A 15,712-nucleotide genomic window follows, 5' to 3' on the forward strand; every position below is an offset into this window, starting at 1 on the left:
AACTAGCACCTAAATATCTCACAAATAAATTTGCCCACAATCACTCCATTAGGCCTAGGTGCTCACCTTACGGACACTGCCTTGCCACACCACGTTTCAAGCTTCAGAACGGCGGTGGTAGCTGGTTTCCCCTGGTGGCTGCTAAACAATGGAACAACCTACCAGCATCACTAAGATCCGAAAGTTCTTACTGGGCTTTCCAGAAACACCTCAAAACACAGCTCTTCACTCTGGAACTACTGAAATAACCTCTTGGTCCACTCACTCCGACAGCACACTGCACCACAGACTTACATTGTGCCTGTACTGTAGTAATAACCACAATCTACCTGCCCCTGTAACCCGCAACATACAACTTGACTCATTATAATCACTTAGCACTGTATCTACTATTAGAGTAACCTGACTTGTCATGATCACTTATTATTGTACTGTACTGTTCCATCATAGTAACTTGTAACGTGACTCCTCATAATTATTAAGTACTGTAATGTATTAACGTTCAGAATTACCTGACTCGTTATGAGCACTAAGTATTGTACTGCATATAATATTCATGTAACTGTGTAACCCTTGCAACTCGCTATGCTTGTTTTCTGTCAAGAAAAGCGAGTAGATGCCTTTGGGCTTGGTGTGCTATATACATTTCTAAATAAATAAATAGTGCAAGAGCACAGGAGTGCTACCACAGCCGGCGATACAAACTCAATAAGTGCCCATTTGTAGTGTTCACCTACCGCTGGTAGCTCTATACATGTCTTATCAGTTGAACTGAGATTCACCAGTTTAGGGATCAATGACCACAGGATCATCAGATTGGTACGATTTAGGAAGGGGCTATCAAGTGCCGGATACAGTTCGGACAGTATCACCCACTTTCCTACAGGTAATCGTGGCTTCAGATTCACTGTTGCAATGTTTTGAGCGAGGGCAGGGGCAGTTTCTCGTGCAGTAACAGCATGTGTGCCGTCTTCCCCATAGGACATGGCTTGTCGCTTCTGGAGACCGGGATCTGTCCTCTCGGACCTTCCCCTTACTGACGCCTGCACGACCGTTGCAAGCCTTGGGTCCAGAAACTTGGCTTACATAGGGGCGCCCCTTGTCATGAATCAGCCCCGTTCCGTTCCTGCACGAAATAGGGAAGGTACGAGGCATTTAATCCAATCTCACACTTGCTCTGTGTTTTCACGCCGTTCACCGTTCCTGTTTAGGTACAGGTTGCTATGGTGACGGTTTGTGCCTCCACGTAGACGGCGATCATCCGGAAGCAGTTTCGCAGCTGACCACCGTTACGTGCGGAGATGTACACAGATTGTTTTTAAAAAACGGCTGTCTTCCAAAGTCCGCGCTTCTGATTGAAGTTTTGGCCCACTTTGTCTTTCTAGCATCTGTTTCCTGACCTAGTTCCCTGTTCCTTGTCTTAGTCACGCTTGTTTGTGTAATCCTTCTATTCCTTGTTTAGCCCCTCCTGCTCCTCGTATTCTGTCCCGTTATCCCTATTCCCTCTTGCTGCTGGAACTCCTGCTGACAGGACTCGGAACGCTACTGGATATTCTTTGCTTCCCCCTCTGCTGATTCCAAGTATTACCCGCACGTTATTGAACCTCGGATAGCAAAACGGACTTCTTTTTCTTACGTTGCATCCTGAAATGCCTGCACGTTACTGAACCTCAGACAGCGCAACGGATTTCCTTTTCCTTACGTTGCATTCTATATTGCCCGCACGTTAATAGGACCCGGATTGCTTGAAGGACTTCCTTGTTAACTCTCATATTCTGCTTTTGGCTTCAACGCAGTTTTTTCCATACTAACTCTTGTGGATACGCTTTACTGGCACCAGGACTAGAGACGCTGTGCTGCTGGGTGCTTCCCTTGGGCATCCTCGTGCTGGTGGGGTAGGTCTGTTGGGATCATCTGACATTAGGCGTACTCATGCCGTCGGGAATAGGTTGTTGGGAAGACTGCCAAACATTACTTACTGTCTGCCTACAGCTACTCACATCTACTACGGACAAGAGCATTCTTCATTCAGGTATTGTGAAAACTGTTTTTGCCATATTTCCTTGCCCCCTATAGTCCTTTGTTCTTGTTGGCAACGTTTATATCTTGGGTTGCTTTTTCTAGATTCTGATACAGAGACTAGGGATTGTTGGGAACCAATAACGGTGGCCAGTCAAAAGGCTGAAAAAAATATCGAATGACAAAAATATCGAAAAAAAAATATCGGAAAAAAAAATATCGAATTTTTTATTTATATGTATTTTTGGGGTCAGGTAAGTAAAAAAAAAAAGGGGTAAAAAAAATGAAAAAAGGGGGTTGGGGGAACCACCCGATTTCGAAAAAAAACGTATTGAAAAAAAAATTCAATTTTTATTCTTTTTATTTTTCCCCGAGATTTTTTGGTTCGACCTTTTTTTTCGATATTTTTTTTTTCGGTCTCTTCACTATAAACCACCAATAACACCTTCCAGATTGTAGCATTCTTAAGAAATTCTCCAGGTGGGTTCGATTACAAGAAGAGGGGAGGAGGTTTCAGCCTATGCATTAAAGGTTTTGACTTTGTGTTTTTTCCTGTCTCTACAGCCGCAGAATCCTGGGTGTGTCTCCTCTTCCGACGGCTGTATCTTTCTGTCCGTCTTGTTGAACAACAGAGAGGTGCAATGGTTGGAAGAATTCCTCGGATACTGCTACGGCTTCATAGATCTCGTCCCTCACTGCGGGTTGCGCTACTTAGAGAGTGGGTTGTGACACCCCATACTGAATCCAATTATCCAGAGGGCCTGTTAGGTAGACCTCCCTTTTAGTGCCGTCCCCCTGTGCCTATATGGCACGGGTACCCTTTTTGGAGGCTCCCACCCGGCAGGGCCTATCTCGGCTTCTCCCTTTATTAGCATGCTGGAGGTGATGTTCCTTGAAGCCCCCTTTAATCCTGGATTCTTCCTCAAAGTGTGTCCGCTCCTTCTTACGTTATGCTCTCCTTATCCTCTACTGCGGGGAGCTCATAACAGGAATCTGAGAGGCGACGCTCATGTATGATGTTAATCCTAACACAGGGTTTCAGATGGGGAATGGGAGTGTCTGGCCCTAATTCCAGCGCATGGCCCTGTGTTTGATTGGGCGTAGTCAGTGTGGTCTGCTGATGTACCGCCAGAAAATGGTTGGTCAGCCTTGCAAGCAGAAATGTCATGTCTCGCTGTTCCTCCGCCATCTTATTACACAATAGGTGGAGGGCGTCTACCTTGGTCATGCAGTCTTTCACCGATTGTGTACTGGGGCATCACTCTTTTCCCCCTTGGCATACCTTATTGCCTTGGATAACGGGATACTCTCATCCTCACTAGATAATTCTGAAGAGTCAGTCGAGGAGAACAGCCTTTCCAAGTTACAGACTTGCTGAAAGGTTTGTTCGAATGATATTCCCAAAGTCAGTATCATCTACCTTCTGGGGAAGGCCCCCTCCTAATGATTCTCGGTGAAGCCTTCAACATATGTTTAGGAGTGATTGATTATTATCATCCTGGGCTCAGATTTTCTTCTAACAGTTGTTCCCCTCCCCGTTAGATGAATAGAGGCTGATGTCAGGATTTAGCGGCAACAGCCAAGGGGAGAAAATCAGAGATTTTTGGTTGTAAGCCCTGTTGCACCCTCAATTTGTCCTTTTTTTGGTTTGGGGTTGTGAGCAGTGCCAACTTAGTTAAGTTGGGGCTGCGCACTTACGTGCAAGAGATCTTAATGTACATTTCCGCTGATTATTCAGTTTCATCTTTAAATTACAATCAGCGCAGGCTGTCTGCCTTACACCACAGGAAGTACATTTGTATGCCAACACTTAACGCACGGGCGGTGAAGATAGTCCAGTCACAGGCTCTTTGCAAGGCTAGATGGTCAGGGACAAGCGGCCTGCCGCCTCCCCAGCAGACCCTAAATAGCTGGAGTTGCCCAAACAATCAGCTCTGCGCCACCGCAAACACTGCATACACTCATTTTAAGTTTAGATGGCATATACTAGCGTGCAGTTGTAACACCAGGGAAGCGGTATGATCAACTACAAGCCCTCTTCACTCCTGTAAGTAACTCATGGGAAAGTTTTACTGAAATTATTTTGTTACGGTTTAGGGAAACGCAATCAAACTTTTTGTTGACAAGTCAAAGGAGCATTGGTAAAATCAATGGGGATGGCTGTATATAATTCCTCTTGCAACCTTATGTGCCCAGATACAGTCAAGTGCGTATCAGCAGCCTAACATGCCCTGGTACTACCATCATATGCCAGGTGCCACCTTATATGGCCAAATTCTGTCATGATTTGGCTGCTGACATCTGATATGTCTACGTACTATGCCAGGTGCAGTTAAAGAATCAGTGTGTGTGTCCTGATCCAGCCTTAATGCTCCTCAAGTGGGTAGCCTGGTAAATCCGGTATATCAAATCAAACAATTATAAAAAATTAAAAATGCAGCAGTCCATTTGATTTTCCACCCATCTCGCCACAATCCTACTTCTGCGCAGTGTTGCTCGCTTCATTGGCTTCCAGTGGGCAGACAGATTGATTTCAAAATCCTCTCTCACTTTTAAATGTCTCCTTAATCTGGCATCCGCATAGACCAAACTTAACAGATCTTTTTCATCACAAGTTTTGCATTTGAAAGATAAGATGATGTTGGTTATCCCAACCTCTAATTTCAGACATAGAGGAGACCATTGATTTCTGGTAATTGCCCCAATATTGTGTAACGCCCTGCCGCAGAGTATCCACAAGATGGACAGCTTTTTGCAATTTTGGAAAGTCATCAAGGTCCGACTATTCTGCTAGATCGATGCCTTTGGCTCATAGTGTCACCATGGAGTGGTACTGGCTGTGTAGTGTCCTTTATCGTACCTTGATGAAATTTAGTTTGTCTGTGGTGTGTTATGCATTCCTATCATAAATAGGATAATATGTTACTAAATGCACTCTTTCACTCATTAGATATACTGCCACAGAAATACCTGCCTCTCAAAGCACCCAATGCAGTGGCCCTATAGAACTATATATCTCATAATGCACTCTTGTAGTTAGTACAGATGCACACACACAATAAGATGACCCAGTGTCCCATGTGGGTTGAACTTCCCCAAGCCCAGCGTGTGTTCCAGGAAGGCCCTGGACATTCCCCGTCCTTTCCCAGAGGGAGAAGCTGTAACGCAGGCCAGCAAGGGGTAATGACCTTGGCCGGCTGTCTCCCATGTGGGTTGACCATCCCCAAATACAGCGGCAGTCCCAGGGAGCTCCGGCAGGGCCCCCTCCCTTCCCGGAGGTAGATTCTGTAACGCATCCCAGCTAGACCTCCAGGATGGTCGTGGGTGATGTCCCTGGCCTTAGACACCCGTCTCCCATGTGGGTCGACAATCCCCAAGCCCAGCGCCTTTCCCAGAGGGAGAAGCTGTAACGCAGCCAAGCCAGAGCTCCAGGCTGGGATTGGGGATGGTTGACCCACATGGGTGATGGGTGCCCAAGGCCTGGAACATCATCCCGACCATCCTTGAGCTCTGGCTGGGTTGCAATACACCTTCTGCCACTGGGAAAGGATGGAGAGCTGGCCTAGACTCCCTGAAACCGCTGCTGGACTTGTGGATGGTCAAACCATATGAGGGACAACCACCCAAAGCCAGGGACATCACCCCCGACCATCCTGGAGTTCTGGCTAGGCAGCATTGTAGAATTTCCCCCCGGGAATGGATGGGGACCCTCCCGGGGCTCCCTGGGGGTGCCGTTGGACTTGTGGATGATCAACACTCTTTCTTTTCCACCCAGGTAGGTGAACCCATGCATGTGAGGCACTTTTTTCATCTGGACACCTGTGGGAATGTGGGAAGGTAGGACATGTGTTGTGTTTGCATGGTTTTCATACCGTTTTCGAACATTTACTGCTGCACTTTGGCACACAACCCTTTAGTTTCCCAAATGTGACATACTTAGTCGTATTTCAGTAGTTTCCAGGTGGGAAATGTCTGAAAATTGTGTTTTTTCCCCCTAAAATTGGGACTTTGCCGGAGCTTGTGGGTAATACATTCTGTGGCAGATTCGCGCAAGTTAGACCTCTGTGGATTCCCATGGGTGACTTCTTTTCTAAAATGCATGGGGTTCCCCTGTTTTCCTACGTGGCTGCGACACCTCAGGCCCAAACCTGCAGGCTGGCTCCCCAAACCCTTTGGGGGATAGCAGTGGTTTAGCCTTTTCTTTTTGCGCCCGGGAAGATAGGACATGTGTTGTTGGTGTTTCGGTGGGTGAACAAAGAGAAATGTTTGAAAATTGGGGGGGTTTTCTCAGAATTTCGGACTTTGCCGGGGATTGTGGGGAATACATTCTGGGGCGATTTGCGCAAGTCAGACCCCTGTAGATTCACACGGGTGTCTTCTTTTCGGAAAAGCATGAAGTTCCCTGTTTTCCTTGGTGGCTTCGACTCCCTAGGCCCAAATCTGTAGGTTGTCCACAAGAGCAAAATCCCACAATCTGCTCTGGCGAAAGACTTGGGGTTACCAGTGGTTTAGCCTTTCCCCTTGGCGCCCTGGTAGGTGCACCCACACATGTGAGGTACCGTTTTCGTCGGGACCCTGTGGGAACGCTGGAAGGTAAGACCTTTGTTGTGTTTGCATGGTTTTCATACCATTTTTGAACATTTACTGCTGCACTTTGGCACACAACCCTTTCGTTTCCCAAATGTGACCTACATTTAGTCGCTGCTTTAGGCACTATACACTTTTGTTACTTGCACAAGTCACATACCCTTCAAAAGGTCTACCTGTGCTCTTTCAAAAAATGTATGCCTGCCATTCCTCACCACATTTGCTTTCCTTACTTACACATGCTAAGTGCATCTGCATCTGTTCAAGCCGTAAGCATAAAAAACCTGTGTACCATGGCTCAGATTTTGGCTTGTGGTATTGCTTGTTTTGCGAAACATTACGTAAAATGTGTGATTTCGTAACTGGAAGAGCCGCGGGGGGGGGGGGTGTTAAGGGGAATGTAGCGGGGCATTGTTTTTCTCAAAATTCACAGAAGCCATTGGTGTACCGGACCAACCATGTCTACCACATACCTTTTTTATCTGTCATTTTCCCCCAAACTATGGGAATTATTCCCTACATAGTTGTTGCCTGACCTGCGCAAATCACCCCTTCCTAAACTTGTAATTTTGTCTACTTTTCAGAAATGTATGCCTTTCTGTCTCCCCATTCAGCTTTCCTACCCTCCTCTTCTATTCCATCCATGCAGGTCCTATTGGAAAAAATGGCCAAAATCGCCTACCTCTCTCAAAACGGCTGGTAACCATATCAAAATATTTTTTTGGTTTCCACTCAACCTGTTCTTGAAAGCCTGGAAAATGGTAAATGCAGCACAGCAAACCATTTGTTCCTAGCTCTTACAAGGAAAAAACCACAGGCTTCTTTGTACATCATTTTATTGTAATTTTCTGAAAAAACTCAATTTCTTTTTTTTTTTTTTAATTCTCACCCCTGCCTACATGGGGGAATGAAAGGGGCCTTTTGTTGGTGTGTAAGGGTACCCAAGAAGCAAGGGAAATTTTATTTAATGAAATTCCTGGCTAACTCAACTACAGTCGAGGAAGAAGAATGGTGGACATGTTTGATGGGCGGGGAGAAAACAGAATGGGCAGTGGCTGTGACTCTATTCTTCAAACAAATTGGACTTGTACAGGATCACAAAATGGGCACTAGAGACACCTGAGGACAACTATGGATGCTGAGAACACCTGAGCCCCCCCAAAAAAGGGGGCCAAATTTGCCCAAGATATCTCGTGTAACAAAAAGGGATTGAATGGCGACATACCGAAATCACCAAAAAAAGCCTTGGCACTGGTGGGAAAACCCTTGGCAGTTAAATGGTTAAAAAGGCATTAAGGCTCCTGAATCTTACGAGCTATATTTGAAAGGCCGTAGTGAACTCGACGGAGGGAGGCCCACTTTGCAAGGAGGATCCAAGCCCGGCAAAGGGAGATCCTAAGGGTGAGGAGCAATCGATCAGGTGCGAGACGACAGAAGGAACATTTGTTTCTTTGTTGTTTTGAACCAGCAGGACTTTCAGAAAAGAGACTTGGCCCCTGAAGGTTCTGGTATCGTTGAATTGGAATTGTGAGCCTCGTGCTGTAGAGGCCCAGGAGTGTGCTGTGCTCAGGAGTTCTGCCTCGTACCGTGCTTGAAACATGGCGAAGGGAGACCCAGCCATACCATCCTGACTTATCATTTTGAGACTACTTCACCAGAAAAGAGAGAACGTTTTCCCTCATTCTTTTTGTAACTTAGTGATAAGGATTGGCAATATTCTTTTAGTATAAGCACTTTTTATTTGACCAGATGCAACTAGGACTACCTTATTATAATTTGATGGTCATAGCGTCCTCCCATCATAGCTTTAGGTTTAGATTAGGTGTTTTTCTCACCCCTGCATGCAGTTTAATAAACACCCTTGAACTGTGATCACTTGTGTCTGTCTTTACTGTTGCCACCACGAGTTCCTTACAGGAGTGAAGAGGGCTTGTAGTTGATCATACCGCTTCCCTGGTGTTACAACTGCACGCTTGTACGTGCCATCTAAACATTATATAGTGTATGCAGTGGATAGCACAGTACATTCACTGATCGTACAGAATACCATGGGGTCAGCCTATCGGCCAGTGCCCACCACACTCACAAGGCTACTGACTTAGGTAGCAGGCATTTCGCCGGATGTCCAACAGGCATCCCCTCCTATATCCATGCACAAGTCATTTTAAATTTCACAGTTTGGGAAAACAAACATTTTATCCCTGTGTAAGAGCAGATGCTCGAAACATGTGTTGGCTAGGCATATTAATTTGATAGGACTATTAGGAAACTCCCATTTTCCTAAATACTGTTGTTTTGGGCACTCATTTAGTGTCGCCATTTCAGTTGTTAGGGCTTACCCTACTATGCCTCTTATTTTTTACCATTACATCAATTTGTGTGCTTACACTCTCACCAACTCACTGATTATGCTGTAAAGAACCTTATTGATTTTATTCTCATGGTTCTAATAGAAAAATCATATGTAATGACTCGTCTGAAAATGCTAGTTCTTATTTCTGGTTTGTGAGGCGCCTCGTGTGACTGTGTGCCTGCACTTTACTGATCTGTCCAGTGTGTCAGGGAGACGCACCATTGACTGTCCCCGGTGCGACTAACAGTGCTTTCCAACACCGCAACACTTGCAGCGCAGTTGACTGGGACACTCCCAATCCTTCAGAATGTATACAAAGTAGGATAACTTGCAATATTACAATAGCTTTTAGAATAGTAAATCGCATAGTGAACCAACCGGAAACATATATATACAAACTTTCCAAACTCCTGAATAACTTTTTATACCTTTAGCCCAATCTTGCTTCAATAGTCAAAACCCTATCTAGTATGGGTCTTTTGAAAGTTCTGATGAGTCACCAGGCTGCCGGTGGCTGGGAGTTGACAAAAAAACAAAGAAAATTCGGAAAGAGGCAGATCCGCTAGAGTTGCAGGTAAATGAATTGGTGGTTCCAATTAGGCTCCGGGAAGTTAGGATAACCCCCTGAAGTGATGCCTCAAGGACCAGTGTCAGAGGGCAGGCAGTTTTACCGCTAAGAGTAAAAAGGGTTGTCCCTCAATGATACTCTAAGGAAGTCTGAGGGGTAGAAAGATACAAGCTATCTGCAGCCCCCAGAGTCGTAGAATGACACAAGCAGACCCGAGGTAGGTTATACCTTGAGTGAACAGTACCTTGAAGTGAAGAGGTCGTTGCTGCAGGACGGGTCCAGCGGTGAGATGCCAGCAGACCCAGTCTCCTCTTCTTCGGCCTGGTGACAGATAGAAGGGGACTTTGGTGGATCCTACAACAGCACTCGCACCGGGGGACACCCAGCGACGGATCTGCAAGGTGTTGGCTGGTTGATGCTTTCTGCAGGCTCGGTGCACTGACGTTTGTCGCGGCGGTCAACTCTACACCGTATCTTGGTCCTCCCCTGTGAGGGGACTCTCTGGAGCCATTTCGCATTGTTGTAGTCTTGGAAGGATGCACTTGAAGTTGCAGGCGAAATCGCGCTTCCTGTCACATTGCACCGTCATGCAATACAGGACCACAGATTTTGGAGGTTTGCAGGCCCTGGGGTCGCAGCTCTTCTGGGGGTGGTGCAAATTGTAGGTTGTCTCAAGACTGATTAGGCCCACCAGTCTATGGGAGGAAGTAGTCTTCTGCAGATCTTCCCTGTTGATTGGAGTGATGAGTTCCAGACAGCAGATGCTACTGAACAGGCTCTGGTGGTCGTTGGAAGTGCTGGCAACATCCTTCTTTGTCCTCCCCTTTGGAATCTTCTTGCCCCGAGTTTCTGCTCCAGGACCTCAAGTTTTATTCAGGTCAGAACATGAACACAGACGGAGTACACCAATCATATCCCATGTACCATTCAGACTTTGGGGTGGCTGTCCAATGAGGACAGCCAGCCTTCCAGTTTTAACTGGTTTCAGCCAGGCACACTGCAGGGCAAGAGGCAGGGGATTTTTTTCAGTTGACCTCCCCCCACTTCCTGTCCTGCCTGGTCACTCGGGGAACCTTCTCAGGCTTTGCATGAGCATCCTGCCAAGGACAAAAGGATAAATGTACCTTCTCCCACCCAGAATGACCGAAGAATAGGACAGAAAGGACAAGCCATCTTGTGCACGGCTTAAAAAAGTAAGGCCACCATCTTTGGTATATGTTGGGTCTTATCTGGGCTGTGATTGCAGTCTGCGATGAAAATGTTTTTAAAATGTTGTGCAAAAGGTACATTGCTGTGTGTTGCTTTGCTAAAAAGTAGATGCCTAAAAATCGGAGGAAAGCATGTCTCCAAAAAGAAATCCCAAATAGGGGCCAAAAAACGTCCTTACACCAGAGTAAAAGGAGGGGTGTTCCCACTCACCCAGGAAAATTAGTTGAAAAATCCAGGTGTCCAGCAAAAAGTATCGGAGGTCTCGCAAGGAGTGGGAATTTCACACAAGAGACCTCTACCAGAAGAGAACTAGATTGATAAAGATAGGGAGTCCTGGAGTCAGGCCGCAAGTTGGGCTTGGCGATTGGGAAGCGCGGGAAGGCTAGAATGGCGGTGGTCCCCGTGAAGCTCAAGAGGGAATCATCGAGGATTCAATAGTGTGCGGCGAGGTCTGGATACCAGAGAAGAGTGGGGAGACTTAATCAAGTGAGATGCCATAAATGTGGCTAGGCTGTGGTGGAGGGTGACCAAAGTGTTCCCATAGGAGGAGTCCAGTTGAAAAAGATAGGCGATGGTCATGTTGACAGGTTAAAGTCCTTCATGAGTGTGAACTGGACACAGTAGGCAGGGATTCCAGTATGGGTTCTAGTTCCTGGGAAACTGTGCAGAGCTCCAGGGAATGTGAATTAAAGTTATGGTAACAGGCGATGAGGCTAGCAGACTGAACACAGTACATATTTAATGGAAGAGGGGATGAGATGAAATGGTGGTGACGGTGCATGGAGTGTCTTTAAATAATAAGACCCACGCTACTGCCCTTTTTGGATATGCAGGGGCTTTGAAGAAGGCAGGCCCATTGGTACAAAGGGGAGCTAGTTTAACTCTGTCTTGGGGGCTGATGGGAGTCAAAGTGATCTATGAGGAAGGAGACTCTTACATATTGTCTTAATTAACAAAGGTAAATTGGATGCGTGTCAATTCAGGGGAATGATGTGACTGAGAGAGATAAGTGGGGTAAGCAGTGCTGTTCAAGAGCATTTGGAGGTGGTGAGAATAAAGTGATGGCATGGAATAATGGAGGAAGAGGGGGTCAGTTGGAGCTGCCTGATAAAAATAGAGGGAATTATAAGAAGGAGAATAAAGATAGACCGAAACATGATTACAGTGAATGTGGTAGGTATGAGGTAGGAGCGTAGTTGTGGCAGGGGACTACGGTGGCTAGGCTTGGTAATAACCGATGTTGACCAACCATAAACTGAAATCTGGCCATTGTGAGCAAAAATTGTTTAAATAGGATGGTAATGCCCAATACAGTTCTGTGGCGTGTGTAAGGAAGGCATGGTATCAACAGTAAGACAGACACAAGTGACCACAGTTCAAGGGTGTTTATTGAACTTAAACAAGGGTGTGATTAACACTGATCTAATGCTAAATTTACAGATGGGAGCAAGCTACAACCATCAAATAATAATAATGCAGTCCTAGTGGAGTCTCGTCAAAGGGGCCTATACTAAAAAAACATATTGCCAATCCTTACCTCTAAATACAAATTGTGTGGGGTAGTGCTTATGAAAAAGAAAGAAAGCAGTGTTCACAAAAATGATATGTAGGATGTTCAGGCTGTTGGCCTTCCTTCTCCACGTTTTCAGCACGGGACAAGACAGTTCACTCGCGCATGGCACACTCTTGTTTCAGAGGGCCTGATGTACCAAAACAAGCTAAAAGTTCCTTTCCTCTTACAAGCACTCAATTCCGGTGATTCACTCTTCACGCTGGATCCCAGTCAGCCGGGCTCAGATCGCTTTTATACAATGATCGTTGCTTTGGATCCCCATCTTCCAGGCTCAGATCCCCTATTCCAATGTTCATACAATATTCTTTCTCGGGTGACTCATGGGTCACCCCGGATCCCCTGCAGCCGGGCTCAGATACTTCCACAGTTAGTCTCCCTCACTCGTGCTCGGACAAATTTCAGTTTGTATTAACTATCTAAGACTTTTGAATGTGCACAGGGTTTAGCTTGACCTGTTGCATGACCACTTCGATCTCACAATTCCTTTTTAGATTTGCCACCTCTCAGTTGGATACCTAACAGAGACCTTCGAATGAGCACTGACGTGGTCCTGGACCAAATTGTACACTGTATCTATCTTGGCTTCAAAAGTTCAGTCACTCTTTTGATGTTCAATTATATTTGCATCGCTCATCACATATGCTTCACACACTGTTCTTTTCAGATTACTCCATGCAATGTTGCCTGCAACCTTGGTTCTAACACAGACCAGTCTGCCATCAGTCTCTCCGACTCACCGGCCGTGCATACTTTTACTGGCGTTGCTTTGTTGTAGTAGCCAAGGACAGTACCACGGCGGCAAATGTCCTTCCCGCCTTTGCATCAAACCGGGAGAGCCCTGTGTACCGCCGACACACAGTGCTGGTTTCCTCAGCTTTAATTCCAGCTCTTATGTTTCTTAATCTCAAAGGCTTGTGAAAGTAACGGTTTTCCTGTGGAAAGGTCAAGGGCATTTCCCTTCTTGCAGCCCTCTCTGGTCTTGTCTTTCTCCTCGTATTAAACTGCCATCCTGGAGCTGCTGCTTCCTCATGTGCTTTGCCTTGCTCAGAGTGTGCTTTCGTGTTCCGCCTTTTATCTGTGTGGGGAAGTGTGATGGAAGTCGGGTGTGTGTAATGATCAGTAATTGCCTGACTCTGCCTGACCATTGTTTTGGGACATGTCGGGTATACGGCTCGGGTGTTAGTCAATTTTCCTTCACAGTGAGCTGTCCGTGAGAAAGTGTTTGTGTTTGGAAAGGGGGTTGGGGGGCGGAGGATTGAGTTCCTAAGCATCCTACCTGGTAGGATGGGGAAAAGGTGTTACAGGGAAGGGGATACCGCGCCTCAACATCCAGCGTCCCACTCCCCGAAGAGCCCTCATCCAGGTGTTCCTCCTTCACTGGTCCACCCCCAGGAACTGGGCCCAAAAGCGATGGCTGTGTCCTGGCCACCTGGGTGACAGATCCCCGGGGACTAGCGGGTGAGATACCTTCAGGTTTCTCATACGTGGGGAGTCAGAAAAGGTAACCAGTAGGTTGGATTCCAAGATCCATTAGCTGGCGAGGGGAGGGGGCGGAGTCTGTGTCTAGTCTATATTCGTGTCCTGAGAGACTTCATGGTGTTCAGTAGACCTGGGCGGCAATGTGGGCTATGCCTTTTGCAGGTTTTACTTGATCGTCAAATCTTCCAGGCTCGATGCGTCTTTTGGTCTGCACATTCTCCTTACATTCTCTGGTTTCTTAAAGCCTGTCTGTATATGCTGTTGCTTCCCAGTATTTAACTACTGTGTTATCTGTCCCTACAAAGTTATGTAGGGAGATGAGTTAAATTCAAAGCGTGTGCCTGTCCTGGAACACCTTGAAACAAATCTTTCCTTTTCACCCCTTTAAATAATGTGATTATAAGAAAAGACTGCAGTGTAATGGTTGGAACTGCTGCACAAGTTAGTGTTTGCGCTTATACAAACTTTATTGAACAAGGTGAAAATGTTTGTATTTGGTAAGTTCCATAATCTGTAATAAATGCACTTTGTTTAACAACTAAGATCTTGTAAACATGTGTTTTTAATTCCATAAACTTTACACTGTCTTGATTGGTTTGCAGCAGCAGCATTTTGAATACTGTTATTTCTTTTTTTTGACAGGCTGTTATTGGTGGTTTGGAGGGCTTCGGGGACATTGTATCTGTTTCCTGCACAGATAATGAAATCTTTCTACTGAAAGGTGATCGAGACATTCTAAGAATTTCCAATAGGCCTGAAGGATTAGCATCAAAAGGTCTGTTCTCTAAAGATTGCTGAAGTTAATTCACGCTTCCCGTAGTTTTCTTTTGAAAGTTTGTTTTACTTGCATTGTGTTCTTGTATAATTAAAAAATACAGTTTGAAGCAGTGCCAATTTCCTGGGATTTAACTACAGGTATTAAAGTTGAAAGTGAGGTGCGGTTGATGCTGTAAGGTTTACGAAGGCGTGCTTGCTTTATGATGGTATGGTTTATAATGACTTAAATTAACAGCACTTGATCTCTATCCCCCTCCCTACCATGCCCACAACCCACTACGAAGAACTTCAGGGCTGGCGAGAGCACCTCCACTAGTCTAGTTTGTCCTTGCTTACTGTTCAGGATTACAATTTCCAGAATGAAAAAGCAGGCTTTGAGGAGCTTCTTCCTCCAGACATGGAAAAAGGTGTGATCACTGTGCAGGATGATTATATCTTTGTATATGTGAGGAACCCATGGTATCAAAAGTACGGAAACAACACAGTGATGCAACTTTTAAAATCTTTATTGGTTGGTTTTAAAGGGGTTGGAGACTTCCTATCATTAAACTGAGGGCAAGCTCGACCATTAAATAAAACAGTCCTAATACAGATAAAGAAGTGTCTAATAACCCTATTGCCTGACCTGAGTTTATACAATAACTAGTGAGGGGAAATATGAATGTTCCACGAAAAAACAGTGTACCAAAATAAGTCAGGATGGCTGTAGGTTCCTCAGCAATGCCCTTGCCTTCTGGATAAGCCACAGGACCAGAGAATAACTGCATGAAGGATGGCTGGCAAAGGTCTGCTACTTCGGTATCCTTCCAAGCAGCTAGAGGACAATTGGTACAATTCCCTTCCCAGGGCCCTGGATCTAGAGTCAAAATAGGCTTCTCTTGCTTCAGTATTAACTCAATACAGTTCTGTTCTCCCCTCAGGTTCCCTTCACCCAGCTCGGACTTGCTTTGCATAGCATTCATAAATGTCACTTAGGCCCAACCGGTTCCCCTCGTTCAAACTTTAGCCTGTTAGTTTCAATGGACACAGTTCAGACAAATCGAAGGTGTTGGTTTTTAAACACCCGAATAAGATACTCAAGTCTTATAGTTGATCATTGGATAATCGCCCACTCGAACTGGTAACTGAGTTAACCTATCTGGGGGCA

General features: G+C 45.7%; 1 protein-coding gene across 3 annotated transcripts in view; it reads left to right on the forward strand.

Annotated features, from left to right (window-relative positions):
• The window catches only part of TECPR2 (tectonin beta-propeller repeat containing 2), an 879,235-nt gene that overhangs the window by 139,424 nt on the left and 724,099 nt on the right, over positions 1-15,712 (forward strand). For all 3 annotated transcript variants that reach the window (XM_069638097.1, XM_069638099.1, XM_069638098.1), the window contains one exon: positions 14,431-14,563. In XM_069638097.1, the coding sequence (XP_069494198.1) occupies positions 14,431-14,563 (133 nt within the window). The remainder of the gene's footprint in view (positions 1-14,430; positions 14,564-15,712) is intronic.

Source organism: Ambystoma mexicanum, chromosome 14, assembly GCF_040938575.1.
Source record: "Ambystoma mexicanum isolate Mex_15411 chromosome 14, UKY_AmexF1_1, whole genome shotgun sequence".
NCBI classification, from domain to species: domain Eukaryota; kingdom Metazoa; phylum Chordata; class Amphibia; order Caudata; family Ambystomatidae; genus Ambystoma; species Ambystoma mexicanum.